This window comes from Lentinus tigrinus (assembly GCF_003813185.1).
Source record: "Lentinus tigrinus ALCF2SS1-7 unplaced genomic scaffold L226scaffold_58, whole genome shotgun sequence".
In the NCBI taxonomy this organism is placed as follows: domain Eukaryota; kingdom Fungi; phylum Basidiomycota; class Agaricomycetes; order Polyporales; family Polyporaceae; genus Lentinus; species Lentinus tigrinus.
In genome coordinates this window covers 65,853-77,975 of record NW_027137967.1, presented here as the reverse complement: position 1 = coordinate 77,975, position 12,123 = coordinate 65,853, and the positions used below count along the sequence as shown (strand labels likewise).

General features: G+C 56.7%; 8 protein-coding genes across 8 annotated transcripts; 5 read left to right on the top strand and 3 right to left on the bottom strand.

Moving 5' to 3' along the window:
• Window positions 1-157: 157 nt before the first annotated feature.
• L226DRAFT_317583 (uncharacterized protein) lies at window positions 158-1,934 on the bottom strand. The gene is made up of 4 exons (XM_067673858.1): window positions 1,741-1,934; window positions 1,422-1,679; window positions 541-800; window positions 158-470 (listed from the first exon to the last, which is right to left on the bottom strand). Exons 1-4 carry the CDS (start codon window positions 1,840-1,842, stop codon window positions 272-274), a joined length of 819 nt encoding a protein of 272 aa, XP_067529245.1. The 5' UTR covers window positions 1,843-1,934; the 3' UTR covers window positions 158-271.
• A 986-nt stretch (window positions 1,935-2,920) lies between these two features.
• On the top strand, window positions 2,921-3,578 carry L226DRAFT_540486 (uncharacterized protein). The gene is made up of 2 exons (XM_067681882.1): window positions 2,921-3,249; window positions 3,307-3,578. The coding sequence occupies exons 1-2, from the start codon at window positions 3,120-3,122 to the stop codon at window positions 3,456-3,458; spliced, it is 282 nt and encodes a 93-aa protein (XP_067529244.1). The 5' UTR covers window positions 2,921-3,119; the 3' UTR covers window positions 3,459-3,578.
• Window positions 3,579-3,746: 168 nt separating this feature from the next.
• On the top strand, window positions 3,747-4,473 carry L226DRAFT_617386 (uncharacterized protein). Its single transcript, XM_067687028.1, has 2 exons — window positions 3,747-4,258; window positions 4,322-4,473. Exons 1-2 carry the CDS (start codon window positions 3,766-3,768, stop codon window positions 4,456-4,458), a joined length of 630 nt encoding a protein of 209 aa, XP_067529243.1. The 5' UTR covers window positions 3,747-3,765; the 3' UTR covers window positions 4,459-4,473.
• A 597-nt stretch (window positions 4,474-5,070) lies between these two features.
• Window positions 5,071-6,895, bottom strand: L226DRAFT_617385 (uncharacterized protein). The gene is made up of 4 exons (XM_067687027.1): window positions 6,717-6,895; window positions 6,560-6,661; window positions 5,962-6,496; window positions 5,071-5,904 (listed from the first exon to the last, which is right to left on the bottom strand). Exons 1-4 carry the CDS (start codon window positions 6,789-6,791, stop codon window positions 5,159-5,161), a joined length of 1,458 nt encoding a protein of 485 aa, XP_067529242.1. The 5' UTR covers window positions 6,792-6,895; the 3' UTR covers window positions 5,071-5,158.
• A 207-nt stretch (window positions 6,896-7,102) lies between these two features.
• On the top strand, window positions 7,103-7,774 carry L226DRAFT_540483 (uncharacterized protein; the record flags this gene model as incomplete). Its single annotated transcript, XM_067681881.1, has 1 exon — window positions 7,103-7,774. A coding segment is annotated over one exon (672 nt), but the record flags the coding sequence as incomplete, so codon positions are not given.
• Window positions 7,775-8,117: 343 nt separating this feature from the next.
• Window positions 8,118-8,878, top strand: L226DRAFT_317566 (uncharacterized protein). Its single transcript, XM_067673857.1, has 2 exons — window positions 8,118-8,690; window positions 8,783-8,878. The coding sequence occupies exons 1-2, from the start codon at window positions 8,162-8,164 to the stop codon at window positions 8,815-8,817; spliced, it is 564 nt and encodes a 187-aa protein (XP_067529240.1). The 5' UTR covers window positions 8,118-8,161; the 3' UTR covers window positions 8,818-8,878.
• Window positions 8,879-9,011: 133 nt separating this feature from the next.
• On the bottom strand, window positions 9,012-9,696 carry L226DRAFT_317563 (uncharacterized protein). The gene is made up of 3 exons (XM_067673856.1): window positions 9,586-9,696; window positions 9,101-9,524; window positions 9,012-9,015 (listed from the first exon to the last, which is right to left on the bottom strand). The coding sequence occupies exons 1-2, from the start codon at window positions 9,593-9,595 to the stop codon at window positions 9,196-9,198; spliced, it is 339 nt and encodes a 112-aa protein (XP_067529239.1). The 5' UTR covers window positions 9,596-9,696; the 3' UTR covers window positions 9,012-9,015; window positions 9,101-9,195.
• Window positions 9,697-10,903: 1,207 nt separating this feature from the next.
• L226DRAFT_555450 (cornichon) lies at window positions 10,904-11,965 on the top strand (the record flags this gene model as incomplete). Its single annotated transcript, XM_067683058.1, has 6 exons — window positions 10,904-10,916; window positions 11,027-11,088; window positions 11,141-11,209; window positions 11,262-11,374; window positions 11,488-11,610; window positions 11,873-11,965. 6 exons carry the CDS (start codon window positions 10,904-10,906, stop codon window positions 11,904-11,906), a joined length of 414 nt encoding a protein of 137 aa, XP_067529238.1. The 3' UTR covers window positions 11,907-11,965.
• Between the last annotated feature and the right edge of the window lie 158 nt (window positions 11,966-12,123).

The following is a 12,123-nucleotide window of genomic DNA, read 5'->3' as shown; positions in this document are numbered from 1 at the left end:
ACAAAACGCGAGCCGAGTGGTGGTTGAGTGGTGGTAGGATATAGCGACGGGAACGAGTCCCGTCTCGAGGCGCGAGTCGCGGGGATCAAGCAGCGGGGAGCGGGAAGTGTAGTGCACTATGTAACTCAGGGGCATACCATACACTGGGGAGAGGTGAGGGGAACGCGCACAGCGAGACACGTGTAGAGCAAACAGGAAAGCAGCAGCGATCCAAACGCAGGATCAAAAGGCCGACGAGGGCGAAAGGGAGTCGAAACTTGCGCGCACTCCCTCACCGGTCGACGTCCATCTTCGGGCCGTCGCCGCGCGCACCTGCACCGCGCCTGCGCCCCCTCCCGCGCCCCCGTCCGCGGCCTGCGCCCCTCCCATAAGCGGGCGTCTGCGTATACTCCTTGGGATCGGCCCCAGGGGGCGCAACAAGCACATGCGCGCGCGAGTCCTTCGCAAGCAGCTCGTCTGAGCGCAGTTTCCTACGAGCAACGAATAACAGCACCATCACGTCAGCGGCCGCCTCTAGAGCTAAAGAAGAGAACAACTCACGACCCGCTCGCGCTCTCATCGCTCATGAGCACGTCCACGCTCCCTTCCACGAGCGCAGCGCCGATGCGCCCCGACAGCGTCGCGTTCACGCCGCCGACGACCTTGACCTCGAGCGTGCGCCCGTCGGCGGGCTGGCCGTGGAACTTGGCGACGGCTGCCTGCGCGTCCTTCTCGTGCTTGTAGGTGAGTCGCACGACGGGCTCAGGAGACGCGGAGTGGAGGACGGCGGAGGTGATGGGCCCGCAACGTTTGAAGATGGCCTGTGGGTGAAGGTGCGTGTCAGTGCCAGACAGTCAGACAATGGTCGGGCGGGAAGGGGCAAAGGAGCAGTCTTCGAGTCGTCGGGGGTGTATGCAATAGCTTGTATGTTCGTGCGGGACGGGCGATCCACAGCAATCAACTGTCCCCCGCATCGACCACTTGCGGACGCGGACGTGAGGGGCGTCTTGGCTCGCAGAGTGGGCAACGCGGGGAGACACAGCACAGGTGTCTGGGATCGAGTTTGCAGGAGTAGGTGAAGGTGGTGCAGGAGGATGGTCGATGAACGCGAACGCAGGCAGTGAACGAGCTTGCGAGAGGAAGAGATGAAGCAAGGCGAGCATGGCCGACAGGGCGAGGCGGGGCGAGGTGCTGTGGGTCATCTGGACGCTAACGTCGTGACCCATACGCATCGCTGCCGGATGTCACGGTATACAGAAAGCTAATCCTCGGCAACGTGGGCGGGAGACAGGGTGGCATGGGCGGAAAGCAGATAGGAGGTGTGTGTTGGGCAAAGTGACGACATAGGACGAGGCGGATTGTAGTGGACACGAAGACGAGAGGCGGATGGGATCGCAAAAGGAAGCAAAATTGGTGGGAAGGAGAGGAAAAGGCGGACCGACCTCGACATCAGCTGCGGTAGTGCCCTTTGCAAGGCCAGCGACCTGGAGGACGTTGCCCCTGGAGCTGGCACCCTTTATTGAGAGACCGCCCTTGTCGCCGACGGCGTCGCGGAGGGCCTTGTCGGCGATGCCAAAGTTCATCTTGGGTGCGCCGGCGGGGGCGTTTGTGAGACGAGCAGAGAGGGAGCGGTCTGCGTTGTACATGTCATGCTTCCATGTGCCGTTTACGTCGCCCTTTGGCGGACGCTGGTTCTTGTTCTGTGTGGAGGCCGAGGGTGTGTGAGGAGCGAAAGACGGGTAAGGGTAGAAGGGGGCGTACATAGGGCTCAGAGGCCTGGCCACGCTTGGACTTCGAGCGAACAGGGCCGACGGCAGGAGCAGCGCCGGGCGGGAGGGAGATGCGTTCGAGCAGGGATGCCATGTAGAAGAAAGGGAGCAGGTCGTCGTCGTCGCGGTGGTCGTCGTCGGCGTCGTGGTTGACGGTCAGCAGTAGCGTCAGTGCCACCGTCCGCCATGCGCGTTGTTTGGTCGCGTTTGGTAGGCGCTTACGTGAACAGTGCTATTGAACGCGACCACAACCACCTGAACTCCAAGTTAGTACCAGTATGAACGTCGAGGCCAATCCGCCTCCTTCTCAAGCCCCTCCTGCGCCCGAGAAGCTCGAGCCATGGAGCATGGAGCACTGGACGTCGGACCTCGTCACTCGCAACGGCACTCTCCTTCCACGTGGCACCGTCGCCTACGCCATCCGAGGTGCCGCCTTCCCCCAAAAGATACTAGTTTCGCACCCGTGGCTTTGCCACTCCCGGAGGATGTTTCGCCTTCGGCTCAACGCTACATATGCGTATCGTGGGCTTTGCCTGTGGCTCAGTGCTAGCCTGGCATATATGGACTTTGCTTTCGGCTTCATGTTCGATAAAATGATGAATGTATAAGTCATTGAACGTGAACCCCGCCCCAGTAACCCGTTAAACCTCATCAGCTCATCCCGTTGGCCATCAGCCCATTGCGTCAGCCCGTACCTGTTAGCCCTACCCCGATGCATGTCCATCCTGTTAATGGATCAGCCCGTCATGTCAGCCAATGCTTCAAGCAAACCTCGGTTCAGAAACAGGCAGAACTTAGAAGTGCACCCGTCACTCATGTTAGCCCGTTAGCCCGTCATGTTGGCCCGTTGGCCCGTCGTGTTGTCCAATGCATACGGTCATTCCCATGCTAGAAAACCTGCAGGGAGCGCCTCGCAAAACTCGGCGCAACATAGTGGGGTCTCACAGGCTCGGCCAGACCTCGCAAGCTCGAGCCGTTCATGTCAGCCCGTTATGTTAGCCCATGCACATGTCATTCTCATACTGCAGGGAGCGCCTCGTAAACTCGGCGCAAGACAGTCGGGACTGGGGCCTCGCAGGCTCGGCGGGAACCCAGGGCGCCTCGCAAGCTCGGGCGCGCACATGGCAGCCACGCGGCACCACATGGCATCCATGTGCGTGCCACGGGCCTCAGACGCCCCCTTCTCCCATTCTTTATAGATTCGTCCCATAGCAGAAGCACTGTGCACCCCCGAGCAGAACAAGCAAGAGCAGGGCAATCACCTTGCCGCTCTTCTTTTTCTGTTGATTGAGCAGGGAAAGATCCAGACCTTCCTCCACATCTCCGACCTCTACACCAAGGAACCGCTCATCCTGTGGGTCCTGTGGCAAGATGCCCACCGAGCGTATCGATTCCGAATGGTGGAAATTCTGGCACCGATTCCTCCATCGACGTGGCGTCAGTCTCGACATTATGAGGACCTTCAGGAGGTGTGTTGTGCCCTGGCCTCAGGGCTCCGCATGTGCGTATCTCTTTTCGTCCCTTCATCCTTCCATCCGATACAATCTCCGCTCCTTAGGTCCAGTATGGGTTCCGCACATGCTCTTGCTCAAGTTGCAGCTCCAAGAGAAGGAGAAACACGTGGCCGATACAGATCAGAACACGTCCAAGACCAAGTCGGCAGTCCGAGAGCGTGAGCCCGCAGCTCGTGGGGAGTCGTCCGCTCCCTGATTACGGTCCTTCAAGTTCCTCTTCCTCTTAGCATCGCCTCGTCTTACTGTATACCATACCGTTTCACGACCGTTTTTTGCATTCGTTTGCATTGTATTTTATGAGCATCTCGTTCCGTCAATTTGAACTATTGTCCTTCTACGTGAATGTCCTGCATCGAGCTGTTGTTCGGACTGTCCAGGCTCTGGTAGCGTGCCCCGGCCCGGCCATGTTTTATTTGGCCTCGTTTGGCAGGCGCTTACCTGCAGGTTGTTGATCGCGGAACGGTTGAACTGCACCAAACACGACCACGACCACCGCGACCGTCATGAACAGCTCGGATCCTACTCCCTCTTCGTCTCAAGCACCCGCTGCGCCCGAGAAGCCTGAGCCATGGAGCATGGAGCACTGGACATCGGGTCTCGTCACTCGCAAGGGCATTCCCCTTCCACGGGGCACCGTCGCCTACGCCATCGGCTTAGCCTTCCCCCCAGAACATGTTCGTCCCATTGCAGAAGTAATGTGCACCCCCGAAGAGATCAAAGAGGAGCGCGACGATTACCTCGCCGCTCTCCTCTTCAAATTGATCGCAATGGACAACATGCAGACCATCCTCCACATCGCCGACCACGCCACCAAGAAACCACTCATGCTATGGGTGCTCCGTGTCACCCCCGGTCGCGCCGGAAAGCTGCCTACAGAACGCATCGAACCCGAGCGGTGGACACTCTTCTACCAATATCTCTATCGACGCGGTCTCAGCATCGACGTCCTCAAGAGCTTCAGGAAGTGTATTACTCGCTGGCCCCGGGCCGCTGCATGTGCGTATCTCCTCTTGTCTCCGTCCTCCTAAACCTGATGCTGATCTAATCTTCGCTCCTCAGATCCAGTCTGGGTGCCCGACATGCTCCTCTACAAGCTGCAGTTGCAGGCCAAGGAGAAGCAGGCCGCCGAGACGGATAAGAACGCGTCCAAGGCTGGGGAGGCGCGTGCGCTCCCTGAACACCGTTCTTCCTCTTAGCACCCCCCCCCCCCCGGTCTTACTTTGCCATGTACTTGTGCGTTTGCTTCTTTCACGACCTCCTCCAGATTCATTTGCATTGTATTGTATACGCATCTCGCCTCATCAATCATCATTGTCTTGTCTCTGAGTCGTTGCGGTTTTGAAGCTTGAACTGGTTGTTCGCCGTCCACAGTTCTGATGTCTGTCATTGTCTGCAAGGAGACCAGTTCAACCGACATTCCAGGCCTGCTCCCACCGCACCCCGGCATGCAGTCGCTCGCATCCGATTCGAGACTCAGATAGGCGTCAAGGTCAGTTGCGAGCGAAGCGAGCATCCAGTATTATGATTCAGTGTGTAGGTCCGCTCTCGCGCAAACAGCGTACTGAGTATATTCAAGGTTCTGGCATGGAGTAGCGTGTGCATCCTGCGTAGCGAGCAACCTCGGTACTGGCGATACACATTACAAGACGTTATGGAGTGGGTTCGGGGAGATTCGCCGGGGGGTACGTCACATGATGAGGGTGTTCTGCTGGTTCGGCAGGACCAGTGGGTGGTTGGAATCAATCCAACGCGAATCGCAGGCGTCGTCCAACTTTGTCGGCGATTCCATGACCAGGTTCAATGCCCATGCCCGCGGGGACCCTGTTATTGCGAGTTGCATAGAATATACATGACGAAGCTTGACTTGTACTACATCCAACTTACACGGCAAAAGTCTCATACACTGTCAATCGCCCTCTTTGCGATGTCCAGCAATGTTTGGCGAACCAACTTGTCCGACGCCCTGTACCAGGTGCACTGCGGCTCGGGGTCCAGCTTTGCACCTATCCACCTCAGAGCCAACCCGTTCGTCGGGCCTCGCAGTTCAAGCCGTAGCATCGCCACGACGAGACAACCCGTCCGAGGATGTGTTGAGAAACACATACCAACCGTTCCATCCTGTCCAAGGTCCCGCAAGTACGTGTGAAGCTGTCGGACTCCTGGGGTCTTACCACGCAACTTATCCTCAATGATGAGGAGCGGCTTCTTGTTGTGACTGACCACAAAGTCTGGTCTCTTGAAGGCCACCCGTCCGGGTCGCTTGTCGACGAGTCGGCCAAGGGCATCCACGGTGAGATGTTTGAACTCAGAGACGATCGACTTGTCCGTCGGATATTCGAATGTCCCAATGTCGACGGCGGAGGCTGTGGTTGGATGGTCGTTGTCGACGGCGGAGGATGTGGTTGGATGGTCGTTGTCGATGGCAGAGGTTGTACTCAGATCATAGTCGTTGTCAGCCCGGGCAAAGGCCACAGTACTCGGACGGTTGTTGTCGGCAGCGAAGGCTGTACCCGGATTGTCGTCGATACTTGGGCCGGATACGGTTGCCGCCTTGACGGGTGTGCTCGTGATGGCGGTGTTGGCATCGAAGCCAGACATTGATACCTCCATGGGTGGTTGCGTGTCGGGCTCGGGCGTTCGGACTGTCCACACCAATCAGTCCGTTGCAAGAAAGTATACACAGATTGCACATTGCTCACCTGGAGTCTTCATCATCGCCACGATCTCGAAGGAAGAATCCAGATCCAGGTTGAGATTCTGCTCGATCTCGTCCTCGGAGTCCTGCTGTTCAAACCCCGAGTCGTGTGGCCCCTGCGACTGCATTCGCTCGTCGTGCTCATCCTGCTTGTCGTGCTCGTCATGCACGTCGTGCTCATCCTGCTCATTGTGCTCGTCGTACTCGTTCTGCATGCCCTCTTCTTCCTCACCCATCTCCTCCATATCGTCTTCCTCGGAGGTACTATTGAGGAAATGTTGAGTCGTATCTCCTTCCACTGCCTGCACGGACCAGTCCGCAACTTTCTTCAGGATTGACTCTTCCACCTCCGGATCGTACGTCCACTGCTGGTGTATCAGAATCTTGTCTTCGATACGACAGAAATGACGAAGGAGGGCGAGCACGGCACAGTCCACTTGTGACTCGTATGGGCGCGCCTGCGAGTAAACGGTAGTCTGCCTGGGATTGGCGAGCAAGCCAGCGACGAAATTCGGTATCTCGAGCGAAGGAAGCCTGCGCTGAAGAGGTAGTGATAGCTATCTTAATGTCTGAATACAGACGGCCGGGCGAAGTCAACATACCTCCTGCTCCTGCGCTGCCACCAGCTGTTGCAGATTCTCGAGTTGCTTGATCACGTCGTTAACTTCTTTTCTCTTGAGGGATTTCCAATAGCGATTTGAGTGCTAGATCGCTGCGTGAGCTCCGAGCAGTCAGACATATTGAGTACCTAGTACGAACCGCCGAGGGGGTTTCCATCAAGTCCTTCAACTGGTCGTGGATTGCTTGCACAAGCGTCTGGACCTCATTTGCCATCGTCTAGATCCTGTGTGGTTGATGGATCACGCCGAATACGGTATACTCGTAAGTACGGGTTGAGGCTCGCAAGTGGTTGCAGGTGGTTGGGCCCTGGGGTTTGGTTCGACTGGCAGTGCCGTGGGAAGGTTTGCGTAGCGGAAATAAGGCAATCTTGGCGCTCGTTTATTTCAATCTCCGCCGTTTTAATTTGCGGTCCGAGGACTCTTCTTGGCTACGTATTGAAACTCAGATTGCTCACGAGCGTCTTAGGTCACAGTTTATTGTGCCTTGCATTTACTTAGCACCCACTGAACCACCGTGACACAGTAAGTATGAACGTCGAGGCCAATCCCCCGCTTGAACCCGCCCTCACCGTGTCCGGGAACTCTGCGCCATCTGCGCTCACGTCCGCTGCGCCCGAGAAGCCTGAGCCATGGAGCATGGAGCACTGGACATCGGGTCTCGTCACTCGCAAGGGCATTCCCCTTCCACGGGGCACCGTCGCCTACGCCATTGGCTTAGCCTTCCCCCCAGAACATGTTCGTCCCATTGCAGAAATAATGTGCACCCCCGAAGAGATCAAAGAGGAGCGCGACGATTACCTCGCCGCTCTCCTCTTCAAATTGATCGAAATGGACAACATGCAGACCATCCTCCACATTGCCGATCATGCCACCAAGAAACCACTCATGCTATGGGTTCTCCGTGTCACCCCCGGTCGCGCCGGCAAGGTACCCCCAGAGCGCATCGAACCCGAGCGGTGGATACTCTTCTACCAATATCTCTATCGACGTGGTCTCAGCATCGACGTCCTCAAGAGCTTCAGGAAGTGTATTACTCGCTGGCCTCGGGCTGCTGCATGTACGTACCTCCTCTTGTCTCCGTCCTCCTACCTGATGCTGATTCAATCTTCGCTCCTCAGATCCAGTCTGGGTGCCCGACATGCTCCTCTACAAGCTGCAGTTGCAGGCCAAGGAGAAGCAGGCCGCCGAAACCAATGACAACGCGTCCAAGAACAGTTCAGCAATCGACAACGCGTCCAAGGCCAGTTCAGTCGTCTCAGACTAGCCCGGAGCCGTTATGTAGGCATATCCACCTTTTACACACAATTCTTCCTCATCTTAGCATCGCGTTGTCTATCTGTATCATGTACTTGTGTCGCAGGCTTCATATTGTATTGCATATGCATTGTCAATGTTAATCGTCACTAACCCCCCACAATAAAGCACGAATTCTGTCAATGACGAGATACGTGCTACAAGAGATCCTTTTTGTTCTCCTGGTTCCGAGCCCGGGCGCCTCGTTTCCGGGCCATGACAAGCGCTCATGTGAATGGGGTTCCTTGAACGCTGACTACAACCACTTCAACTTCCGCAGAACCAGAAAGCATGAACGTCGAAGCCAATTCCCCGCCCGAGCCCTCTTACGCTGCGTCTGAGAAGCCTGTGCCATCTGCGCTCATGCCCGCTGCACCCAAGAAGCCAGCGCCGTGGAGCATGGACCACTGGACGTCGTGTCTCATCACTCGCAACGACACTCCCCTTCCACGGGGCACCGTCGCCTACGCCATCGGTGCCGCCTTTCCCCCAGAACACCTCCGTTCCCTTGCAGAAGCTGTGTGCACACCCGAACAGATCGAGGCAGAGCGCGGCAAGCACCTCGCCGCTCTCATCTTCCACTTGATCGAAACAGACTCCATGCAGACCTTCCTCCACATCACCGACCGCGCCACTGACCAACCATACCTCTTGTGGGTTCTCCGTGTCACCCCTGGTCGCCGCGGCAAGTTGCCCGCGGAGCGCATCGAACCCGAGAAATGGACGCTCTTCCGTCAATTCCTCTTTCGACGTGGTCTCAGCAAGGACATCATCAAGAGCTTCCGGAAGTGTGTTACGCCCTGGCCTCAGGGCGCTGCATGTGCGTGTCTCTTCTTGTTTTCCCACTAACCTCTCTGATGCAATTATTGCGCCTCAGACCCAGTATGGGTTCCCGACATGCTCCTACACAAGATACAGAAGCAGGCCAGGGAGAAGCACGCTGCTGAGCCGGATCAGAACGCGTCCAAGGCCATTCCAATAGTACCAGAGCAATCAGGTGCTCATGGGAAGGCGTGTCCGTTCCCTTAACACGGTTCTTCATCTTCCTCTTAGCATCGCGTCGCTCGCCTTACTGTATCCTGTACTTCTGCGTTTCAACGTTATACCTTGCGTTCACCGTCACTCGCTTCACGACCTCTCCGGCACTGTCCATTTGCATTGTATCATAAGAGCATCTCGTTCCGTCAATCATTGTGTTTTGGACGAACTCACGTATACTGAGCCACTCACCGACCCAAGCAGTACCTGGTGCCTGCCAGTGGAAACCACCTCGACGCCCGAATGGTGGTGCCTCCGAACAAACTGACGACACTGTCTGCCGTGCACTAGTCGAGGATGTAAGGCGAAGTCTGCTTCGGCGGACTACCAAGTAGTGGGAGACCATGAGGCCCTGAAGCCTGAGGTTGACCGTCAGTGTCAGATGCAATAACGATAATGAGGCGCAAACAAATCGTCAGAGGACCGAGGAAGACTGCGAAAGAGCTCAGGACGGTCAGGAATACGCTCCTGCCCGTGAGTAGTAACTCCCAAGGAAAGATCGTGAGGCCGAGCGCGGCTGTGACGAAGTCACCTCTCCGCCGAAGAATTGGCCGTAGGCGAAAAGTCAGCAGATTTTCTTTTCCAACAGAATCAGAGCCCGGGTCACGGACAAACGCTAGGTGACACGCGAGTTCGCTCAGTGGCGTTACCTGAACGCGACGACTTGTTAGACTCACAAGAAGACATCGCCGTTCAACTTCCCTGCTTTTGATTGCTTGCGGCAGCCCTTGCCGCTGATGCTTGATGGTGACGTTCGTGCAAAAGAACTCTTCGACCTGGCTCTCGCCGTCGACGGTCCACTCATCCATCAACAGGCGCAGACGCAACTTGAAGACGCCATGGTGTGTTCTCCGGCAGCGGAAGCGCGATCGTCTTGTACGAGTAATATTCATTGATCAATATGCACGATATTCGCGCGCTGTGGCTGACTGGGGTGGACGACTCGGACGCGGAGAAACTGGTCGAGGACGAGAGGTGGGTTGGAGAGAGGGTAAGTTGGCCTCGTTTGGCCAGCGCTTACGTGAATGGAGTTCTTCAACGCCCACTGCCACAACCACTTGAACCACAAAGTATGAACGTCGAAGCCAATCCGCCGCTGCCCCGAAGAAGCTCCCAGCATAGAGCTTGGACCATTGGACATCGTGTCTCATCACTCGCAAGGGCACTCCCCTTCCACGGGGCACCGTCGCCTACGCCATCGGTTGCGCATTCCCGCCAGAAAATCTTCGTCCCATCGCAGAAGCATTATGCACCCCGGAGCGGTTCAAGAAGAATGGCGACAACTACCTCGCCTCTCTCCTCTTCCAGTTGATCGAAATGGACATCAATCAGACCCTCCTCCACATCCCCGACCCCGACACGAAGAAACCACTCATCATGTGGGTTCTGCGTGTCATCCCCGGTCGCCGCGGCGAGGTTCCCACAGAGCGTATCGAAGCCGAGAGATAGAAGGTCTTCCACCAATACCTCTATCGACGCGGCGTGAGCATCGATGTCATCAAGAGCTTCAGGAGGTGCATTACTCCCTGGCCCGAGGGCGCTGCGTGTGCGTATCTCATCTTGTACCCCCCATTATTCTCTCTCTGATACGATTCTTGCGCCTCAGATCCAGTTTGGGTGCCGGACCTGCTCCTGTACAAGTTACAGAAGCGGGCCAAGGAGAAGCAGGCCACTGAGACGAATGAGAACGCGACTAAGGCCAGTTCAGCAATTGAAGCGGGGCCCTCTTGACCTTGCTTCGCCCTTCCATGTATTCTGTATTTTGATGTACCATCGCAATGAATATGTCATTTCATCGCACTGTACCTGGGGTTGTTTGGGGCTGTTTGGGGCCGCGCTGTCTTTGGGCGTCTGTGTGGAGGCGCGGGCCACGCCAACTGGAGAGAGTCGCTCGCCGCCATCGACCACGACGGCCAGCGCTGCTTTCTCAACGACCTCGACGACCTCGACGACGTCCACGACTCCTCCGCTTTCATCTCCACACGCGATCTCACAATGGGTGGCACAGGTCCGTACCCGCCCTCCGTCCCTCCCGCCGACCCTGCTGACGATGTGTCCACTCCCTATCCTCTGTGCTCCTCCTGCCCCCGCACGCGCCCTCTCCTGCTCGCAATACAGGATGGCTCTTCCTCTTCTCGGTCCTTATGGCCGCAGGGCTTCTATTCACTATGGTCTTCTTCGTACGTCCTCTCTATCTTCCGCCTCGCATCCCCACTCACTCCCCGTACCCAGATCATCATGTTCTCCGACCTCGAGTGTGACTATATCAACCCCATAGACCTCTGCAATAAGCTGAACCAGGTATGTGCGCACACCTTCCCTCCTCCCGCTCCACCCCTCAATCTTTCTTCAGTTCGTGCTTCCCGAAAACATCGCCCACGCCTTCCTCGCCATCCTCTTCCTCATATCCGGTCAATGGATCGCCTTCCTCCTCAATGCACCACTACTAGCCTTCAACATTAACAAGTACGTCCCCAGTCCTCTCCATCTCTGCCGCCCATGCATCTGTCCATCTCCGCAATCTTCACACCCCAAAGTACTTTCCTCCCTATCCCGCTGATGCTGACTCCCGCCCACAGGATACGCGGCGGAAACCACATGTACGATGCCACAGAAATATTCCGCACGCTCCCAAACCACAAGAAAGAGTCCTTTATCAAGCTCGGCTTCTACCTCCTCAGCTTCTTCTACTACCTCTACAGGTCCGTCTCCTCTTCTCTTCCGCTCTTCCCTCCTTTTCTCTTCCATATCCCATCTTCCGTCTCTCCCCATACCCTTTCCCACCCAACTGTCCTGTATCACGCCTGCATATCCGCTGGCACACACCTTCTCCTGCGCCTTGATACTTACGTCACCCCGGCACGCGACGCGTGTCCACACGCCTGTTCTCGCCACCTATCACATATCTTACGCGCGCACCGCGGAATCCGCATCTTTGCTCTTGCTAACGATTCGCACCCACAGGATGATCCTCGCGCTCATCCAAGAGAGCGAATGAGCGTCTCGCGTCGCGTCCCGCCCGCCACACACGTCCTGCACGCGTCCTCTCGGTCTCGGTCTTCGGTTCTCGTTCATCTCAAGTGTCTAACCTCCGCCGTCTTGTCTCTTGTCTACCCCTCACTCTCTGCTCCAAGTCTCTCCTTCTACTCCTATTCGCTACTCCCTTACCTCCAATATCGCCCTTGCTCCGAAAGTCTATCAGTCAATACCAATCT

Excerpts from the sequence above, each read along its gene's own strand:
- L226DRAFT_317583 (XM_067673858.1), bottom strand. The coding sequence starts at position 1,842 with ATGGCATCCCTGCTCGAACGCATCTCCCTCCCGCCCGGCGCTGCTCCT. Across the intron at positions 801-1,421 it reads CTACCGCAGCTGATGTCGAG|GCCATCTTCAAACGTTGCGG; the intron begins GTCGGTCCGCCT and ends CTTCACCCACAG. Across the intron at positions 471-540 it reads GATGAGAGCGCGAGCGGGTC|GAAACTGCGCTCAGACGAGC; the intron begins GTGAGTTGTTCT and ends CGTTGCTCGTAG.
- L226DRAFT_540486 (XM_067681882.1), top strand. The coding sequence starts at position 3,120 with ATGCCCACCGAGCGTATCGATTCCGAATGGTGGAAATTCTGGCACCGA. Across the intron at positions 3,250-3,306 it reads CTGGCCTCAGGGCTCCGCAT|GTCCAGTATGGGTTCCGCAC; the intron begins GTGCGTATCTCT and ends TCCGCTCCTTAG.
- L226DRAFT_617386 (XM_067687028.1), top strand. The coding sequence starts at position 3,766 with ATGAACAGCTCGGATCCTACTCCCTCTTCGTCTCAAGCACCCGCTGCG. Across the intron at positions 4,259-4,321 it reads CTGGCCCCGGGCCGCTGCAT|ATCCAGTCTGGGTGCCCGAC; the intron begins GTGCGTATCTCC and ends TTCGCTCCTCAG.
- L226DRAFT_617385 (XM_067687027.1), bottom strand. The coding sequence starts at position 6,791 with ATGGCAAATGAGGTCCAGACGCTTGTGCAAGCAATCCACGACCAGTTG. Across the intron at positions 6,662-6,716 it reads TGATGGAAACCCCCTCGGCG|CACTCAAATCGCTATTGGAA; the intron begins GTTCGTACTAGG and ends GCAGCGATCTAG. Across the intron at positions 6,497-6,559 it reads TGGCAGCGCAGGAGCAGGAG|CGCAGGCTTCCTTCGCTCGA; the intron begins GTATGTTGACTT and ends CTACCTCTTCAG.
- L226DRAFT_317566 (XM_067673857.1), top strand. The coding sequence starts at position 8,162 with ATGAACGTCGAAGCCAATTCCCCGCCCGAGCCCTCTTACGCTGCGTCT. Across the intron at positions 8,691-8,782 it reads CTGGCCTCAGGGCGCTGCAT|ATACAGAAGCAGGCCAGGGA; the intron begins GTGCGTGTCTCT and ends CTCCTACACAAG.